Source organism: Buceros rhinoceros, unplaced genomic scaffold, assembly GCF_000710305.1.
Source record: "Buceros rhinoceros silvestris isolate BGI_N320 unplaced genomic scaffold, ASM71030v1 scaffold19656, whole genome shotgun sequence".
NCBI lineage: Eukaryota > Metazoa > Chordata > Aves > Bucerotiformes > Bucerotidae > Buceros > Buceros rhinoceros.
The window spans coordinates 1,947-9,741 of NW_010416016.1; the positions used below are offsets into that span (position 1 = coordinate 1,947).

At 44.1% G+C, this 7,795-nt stretch overlaps 1 protein-coding gene across 1 annotated transcript; it reads right to left on the reverse strand.

Annotated features, from left to right (window-relative positions):
- Positions 1-434: 434 nt before the first annotated feature.
- TTPA (tocopherol (alpha) transfer protein) lies at positions 435-5,265 on the reverse strand (the record flags this gene model as incomplete). Its single annotated transcript, XM_010137652.1, has 4 exons — positions 435-614; positions 1,730-1,840; positions 4,265-4,458; positions 5,112-5,265. Coding segments are annotated over 4 exons (639 nt in total), but the record flags the coding sequence as incomplete, so codon positions are not given.
- Positions 5,266-7,795: the final 2,530 nt, after the last annotated feature.

Sequence of the window (7,795 nt, forward strand, 5' to 3'; positions counted from 1 at the left end):
AGGGAACCTGGTGGGCGAGGTGGGAGAAGCCCCATCCCTGGAACCATCCCAGGTCAGGTTGGGGGTTCAGGACAGGGCTCTGAGCAACCTGGTGTCCCTGCTCACTGCAGGGGGGTTGGACTGGATAACCAAACCCAAACTGTTCTGTGATTCTATGATTACTGTGTTAATTAGCACAGAAGAGGAAGCTGAAGAAGCAGCACAAAGATGGACACAAAGGTCTCACTATTGCTGACTAATTTTCACTTTGACACCAACTAACAAAACAGCCCTCTCTCCCTGAGCATCAACCCGCAAAGCAGCCTCTGCAAAGCAGCCCTGCAAAGACACGCTGGTTTCTTTTACAATAATTTCAAGTTTTCACAAAAAATTTCATATTAAACTCATTTCTCCTTCCATTGGTGTGCAAGGATTGATGTACCACTGTAAGAAGGTTACTCCTGGGCAACCAGAGAAATGCTCTGAAGATAATCCGCAGATGCCAGTATAAAGTCAGTCCATTCCTTGGCCAGCTCCTCAATGGACGCCTCCTCCCCACCGTACTCCTGTGGGAGGATGCTGACCGGGAAGTGCTCGGTCAGGGTCTCCACATAGTTATCTCCGTGCATATACACCTGCAACAAAACACGACACGCATTTACTGGGGTATGAACGGTGAACTACTGAGTGAAAACAGGCAGCAAAGAAACTCGGTGCAAGAGCTGAACGCACCAGCTTGGTCTGACTAAACAAGTGTACTTGGTCGTAACGAGCTCCTTAAACAAAGGAGGAAGTACCACACGGATGGGTGCTCAGGCTCCGTCCTGCTCAGGATCTGCTGCTTGGTGAAGCGTGGACTTACAACCCGAGAACGGCGCTCGGCGCAGCAGCGAGCACAGGAGCCAAAAGGAACCCCACGCTTGTCCCAAACTGGTTTAGTGACAGTGACAAGGGTGCAGCCAAAGTGAGAAAAACCATGGGAAGACTGAGGTTTGGTTGTGTCTTGAGAGATACCACGTACTGGCTTTTCGGCCAGTTCCAAGAGCAGAACCGTGTTTGGCTCCTGGCCGTTGCTATCTGCTCACATCTTTAACAACACCCTGTAGTACGTACGTAGGTCCAGACAGGTGCTGAGGAGGATACGCGAAAGAATCCGTATCTCAGTCCTTGAGTTTCATAACAAAACACACATGCTACGAATAGGGGACTGGCAAACAACAGCTAAGGGCGACCAGAGAATCTGTCCTGGGGTGCGGTGGCTGATGCAAATACACAAGACCCACATGCTGAGACGAGGGGGCTTCAGAATGAGATTAACAACAGGCAGGACTGTTGTTCTGTACAGGACTCCCTTTTGTGCCAGCTGAAACCTCCCATGTTCTTCCTGTGCTACAGCAAACCAGAATTCTTGGCATGCTCGTGCATCCAAACACAAACTGGATTTTCAACTTTAGAACTCCAGAAGAACTCAACTCAGAAGTTATTTGGGAAGAAACTCCTAACTTCAGCCTGAACAATGTTTGATACCTAAATGGCTCTGCAGGTCTTTTGGAACTAGAAACTTGTCTTCTACTAATTCTGCACAACCTGGAGCACTGAATCACGGGTTCAGTGACACTTCCTCACTGTCATTTGTCACACAAAAACAATTTTTTGCTCTTTGATACTCAGGAGTACCAGATCATAAGGGAAGTGCTACAGATTGTCATGTAAGGACTTTGTGGCAGAAAGAAATACTTGTGGCACTCACCCGTTCCTTTATTTTTTCGGTGAGAAAAGGCTTAATTAGAGCGAAGACTGGGTGGAAGAATAAAGGCTCATTAATCAAGTGGATACCTCGAACTTTTAGTGGAAAGGAATCCTGTCAACAGACATGAAAAGCAGCGTAAGAAAAAGAAAATATTATTGAAAAGAGTCTGTTGTTAAGGACAAGTCTGTGAAAAGTAGCTAGTCCAAAGGTTAGAGTATTCTTCCTGACCCTGCCAATTCCTGCGCTCTGGAGCAAACAACACTGAAAAAAATCACAGCTTGTTCCTCCCAGCAGAAGGAAAAAAAAGTAAATAACTATGAGGAGAGGCTGTCTGTTAAAAAACAAACAAACAAACCAACCCCAAACAAGAAAACCCTCACCAAATTGCACATAAGTAACGTACACAAAGCTGGTGCTCAGCCTTTCCTCAGAGGTATGATTTTTCACCACAGAGATTCTGCTGCTCATTTACCCAAAAAGCTCCCCAGCCAAGTGCTTTCATTGCAATTCACAGCCTGGAGGGTAATATGTAAATAGTTACAAGTATAAACCGTTGGAGCTACTACAGTTACGTTAAATAAATTATATTTATAGTTTAGAGATAAGCCTTGAAATTACTGGGAATTTGCCCAAGCCAGAAATTCAGCTTTACAAGATTACTGTCGAAATGCAAATAAAAATTCTCTCTGCTGTAGAGCCTTTATAATGTGAAATACTTCTGCTTGGATCCAAGCTGCATTTAGACGTCCCAGACCTTTGAGAGGTCGAAGAAGATCCAGCAGTGCTCCGAGACAGCACTGTGCAAAGGTACAGCTCCTGTTCCTGCCCCAGCTGAAACCACCTCTGCAGCCAGAGGTTTTCTGCTTGTAAAAATGGGGCTTCTCCCACAAGCACCGTAGCTCTTCTCGCCTCATTCATGCACTCTTCTATGGTTAAAAATACCCCAGACCCCACAGATCTCCTCAGTGCAACTCCTTTTAGATCTGAATGGCTGATAAAGACCTTAAACGTACCAGATTACTGCATCTTGTTATGTGCTATCATATATTTAAAGCCTACTGTGATGGCGTTCACAAAACAAATTGGTTCTGCTTGGGCTGACAGGTGAAATTTTCCAGCTCATGTAGATAAAATTTTCAAGCTGATGTCCCTTACTGATCTTACTACACTTCCCATTCCTTAGCACATATTTCCTTTCTATTCTGTTTCTTCATAAAGGATAGTCATTTGCAAGACACATTTCTTAAAGAAAATACAGGGTTGAAACTAATGTTCCTTAATTTTTACTTAGAAGCATTTTGAAGATCTCTAAGACAATCTCTGGGTGAAATACATGCTAAATGTATTACAGCTAAAGTGGTGAAAGGAATCTGGGGAAGAAAAAAAAAAAGAGTTCAACTTATTTCTCTTCTTAGCAAAGAAGCTGGAAACACTTTTTTTCCAATAACTATAACAAATATTTAGAAGCTTGAAAAACACGCAACAAACCTGAAATAGATTTGAGATGGAAACATCACATTCAGAGGCTTTTCTAGTTTGAGATAATGGACAGATAATGGACTGAAACCTTTCCATGTAATTGCAAATCCTATTCTGCCTCCCTAAACAATCACTGGCAACTTCTTTACTGCCTCTGAAATCAACTGAAACACTCCTTAGACCTGTTCTCATGAGATCCGCCCCGGGACTGTACGAACATCAAGAGTTCTGATTCTATAGGTGGAACATTGGCAAAACCTGCTGGTTTCAGCGAGGTTTTACAGTAGATACGAAAAAGGAAGGGGGGCTGAAGCTCTGATGATATTTCTTCTATGGCTAAGCTTTGTCTGAACCTCAGGTACGAACCTTACCAAATCGGAGCAAGACTGGCTCATTTCCACATTGCAGGCCAACAATTTTATTACTGCTAGTTCAACCAAACTGGGCAGAAAAGATCAGGTCTTAAAGACAGTAAAGTCCCTACGAGTTTTGTGACAAACGGGAGGGGAGTTACACAAAATAAAGCTCATGTTGGGAGGCAAACAGCAAGCAGAATGGAACCGTTACACAGTCCGTGCGGAGCAGATGTGAGATCACGTAGCATCATCCCTACTGGTAACAAGAGCACGACAGCACTAACTAGTCTGAGCGCATGGTATTCCTCATCGTCTCCGAGTCGCGGGGAAGAAAAGCTTTGAATGCTGAATTAATGCACAAAAGAATAGAAGAGAGGAGAGGAAGTGGGGTAACGAACACAGATCCTGACAAAACGGGGCTGCGTCTGCTGTGACACTCATGAAATTCGCGTGGTGTGACAGGTCAGTGGAGTTCTTACAAAACATGAGAGGTCAAAGGACACTTACTGCTGTGCAAGAACGTACTTGAAGTCAGATCAAACACAGCTTATGACTTTTAATGGATTTAAGATTTGTTCCTTAAAGCTGCATAGACTCTAAGAGGGTCTAAGGAAGGAAAATTTGCTCTAGCTTATATAGAACAGAGGGAAGATGGGGAGTTCTAGCAATGAAGCAGCACAAAGCAGTACATCATGCTTACTGTGAGAACAGCAGCAATTTTCTTGGCCACTGCTGGACTGATCTGAAATGCATGAGCGAATTGCCACCCCTGAAGATCAAAGATAATCTTGACTCCGTTCCGCTGAGTCTCAATCTCCCGTACAATGAGTTCCGATGTGATGAGACTTACACGAAACACATCATATGCTGTAAATAACGAGGGATCCCATTGTCCTGAAGAGTAAATAGACGACACTGCATTACCACGAGAATACCACGTACCCCTCTGCTTTTGCTTGGTACTGCTCCCAAGGGGCTTCTCAGGAGTAACCAGCACTGTCAAAGGTCCTGAAACAAACCAATTTGCCAGCACAGAATTTATTTTGTGTGCCTGTTCCGTCACTCATCTTTTACACTCTTTTTGTAGATGGTACCATCTAATGGTAGAGGGTTGCAGAAGCCACCTAATGTAGTATGTTCCACCTACGGCCGTAGCCTCCAGTACAAGGTTTTCACCTTTTCTTGCTAGCAGAAACTACAGACCATCAAGCCAGTCAATTCATATAATTTTGCTTCAGTACAGCAATTTCTGCCAAGATTCAGTGAATCTCACAAAGAACTGCGTGGGATGAGCCTTAACCCCAGATGAAAGCTTCAGAGAGCGCAACTTTCTACTAGACCAGCTGATAATATAACAACTCTTTGAGAGCTGGCAAAAAGAATGTCTTGCCCAAAACAAGTACAAAGAAGTGTGGTACACCTCATCATTTAACAACACCTTTTTAAAAACAAAGCAAAGCGGGCAAGCAAACAAAGACAATGCAACACAAAAACCATGAGTGCCAGGGCCCGGGGTGAAAACAGGTCCAAGCGATGCTGTCACTCACCAATTCTGTATATTAGAACTTTGCTTCCGCGCGGGTCCCGTGATCTCAGGACTCCGAGATAGCCAGCGTGCAAAAGACCAAGAACAGAAGCTGGGTCTAAATCTGCGCTTATTTCTGGGCAGTCAATTCTCCACTTCTGGTAATTCTTCAATAACTGGGGAAAAAAATAAATACGGGCATCAGGTAAGGCATCAGGTATTGGAGGAAGAGCACAGTTCAAAGTATGTCTTCAGTGTGTGGTCACAGGCAAGTTTAATTCATTACATTTGCTAGAATTTCACTGTGTGTTTTAAGCAAATCGCTCCTTGAAGTGGAAGGTTGCTACACTGGATCAAATAAATGAGTTGTGATGAATTTAGCGCCCTGTCAAATTATTAATGGACTGCAGTTGCTTCTTTTGCTGGAAAACTGGAATATGTAGAAAAAGCCAAAGAACACTTTCGAGGTCCCTCCCCACAAACAAGCATGTCTAAGGCACAGGACCTGGTGTCAAGCTGGCCTCACTCTGAGGAAGAGTCAGTTAAAGGCGTTCCTTTCTGAGGAGACACCGGTGGGGAGGAACCGCAGGTGACACTGAGAAAGGCGAAGATGAATCACAACGAATTAAGCTGGTGATGCAGCAGTTCTAATTGCCAAGTCTAATTACTGGTTAATACTAATTTGGTGGTGGAGGGAATGAACTGCTGTGCCCTGCAAGTGAAGTTTATTTGTGTTGCACAGGTGAGTGGGAAGCTCTGCAAGCCTGTCTTCTAAAAAATTTCCTCCCAATCCATCCACTGAATCCCTCCTCTGTGGTGTCAGCCATGCTGAGCTCTCTAGCACTGAGTTTGGGGGGTAGAGCTACGGCAAGGTAAAGTTAGACTTTGGATTAACATTTCCTAAATAGCTCCAGTTTAGACTTCTAACCCCAGACCTTCAGAGGATTTTTCAGTACCTCATTTCACCACAAACTGTAGGTCTAAATCCTGTAGGTTTAAATCCTACAGGTGGTTTGTAAGATTTTCAGATTGTTGCTGTATTTCACCAAACAGCGAAACCCAGTCTGATCCTCAGCACATGAGGGGTGTTCAGCACAATGAAGGCATCAAGAAACAGCCTTTTATTTCTGTTAATTATTATTAATGGAAGTTAATTTTTAATCCTTTCTCATTACTCCGGATTTCACAACAGAAACAAAGTTAAAAGAACTGTCAGCTCCAACTAATCATAACAACTAAACACAACCTTAAATAAATTACTAATTTCTTGTGTGTATGCAAGTATCGTTTTCTTCACTGTTTGCATACAAACAATGGTCAGAAGGAGCCTCAGTGGATACTGAATTCACCCCTCGGCACATCACGGACTTACCTACAGACTCTGAGGGGGAGCCCTGACACTCCCCATCCTGGTCCTCACAGCAGGCTTATGTGAGACAAAATTAGTCTTGTTCCTTACCCTCCCTCTGCTTTCAAGTTTCTTGTATCATTTAACATAATACTTTCTCCTTGGCTGAAGGCTTTTCTGCTCACATGAAGGTCTTGAATTATTTTGAAGGTCTCTCAAATCGTCATGAGAAAACTATTTATATCGTTTGTCAGCAGAATTTACTTACAGGTAGAGGATACAGTGATCAGAAATTACCTATATCCTTCAGGGAAACAGCACCTTGAAATATGTATTTAGGTACAAAAGTGGAAACGTTCATCTGCCACGCTAGAATCCCACTGGATTTGGCAATGAGAAGGTTGACAAGAGCCTCGTCCTAAACGATACGCCGCGGAAAGAAATATTTAACCATCAGGAGTTCCAGTCTGGGCCAACTTAAAACCAAATCAACAGGAAAGGTTGTGGGGAGGGAGCAGGGTGAGTCAGTGAATTTGTGGGACAGAAGTTCACCGTGCTTGTGGAGATGGGCCTCCCGAGCCCTCAGACTGCCTCACTCGCAGGGCTCGACTCTCCACAGAGGGCACTGCTTGAGCAATCGCAGCCGCTCTGTGCCAGCCAGCCCGCCCGTCAACATCAGACCTCCTAGTCCTTGGTCTTGCTGAAAGAGACACTTCAACAGCAGCAAAATACAAAACTGCCCTCAAAATGACTACGCAAACATCTGTAGCTTTGTAATTTCTCCCTTTCCTTCTAAAGTCTGTTGTACCGCAACTGCATGAACCTAATTAACAATTACATCTCTTTGAAGAGCTGCCTGACAAAACCAAGATGAGAATGAAAGCGATACATTCATTCAACAGCCTAAATAGATCTTATCTTACCATTACAGTTAGTGTCTCATTTTCGTGAATATTTACATCTCTCCCATTGGAAACAAGGAGTTAAGTTGTGGACTTTGGGAGAAAGAGGATGGTGTTTGCAGCTTGTGACACAGAATCACAGAATCACAGAATCATCATCCGGCCGGAAGAGACCTCAAAGATCATCGAGTCCAACCGTTACCCCTACACCGCCAGGGTCCCTACACCATGTCCCTCAACACCAGATCCACACGATTTTTAAACACCTCCAGGGATGGGGACTCCGCCACCTCCCTAGGCAACCCGTTCCAATGCTTAATAACCCTCACTGTAAAGAATTTTTTCCTAATATCCAACCTGAACCTCCCCTGGCGCAACTTAAGGCCATTCCCCCTCGTCCTGTCATTTTCGACATAGGAGAAGAGATTGACCCCCACCTCCCTACAACTTCCCTAC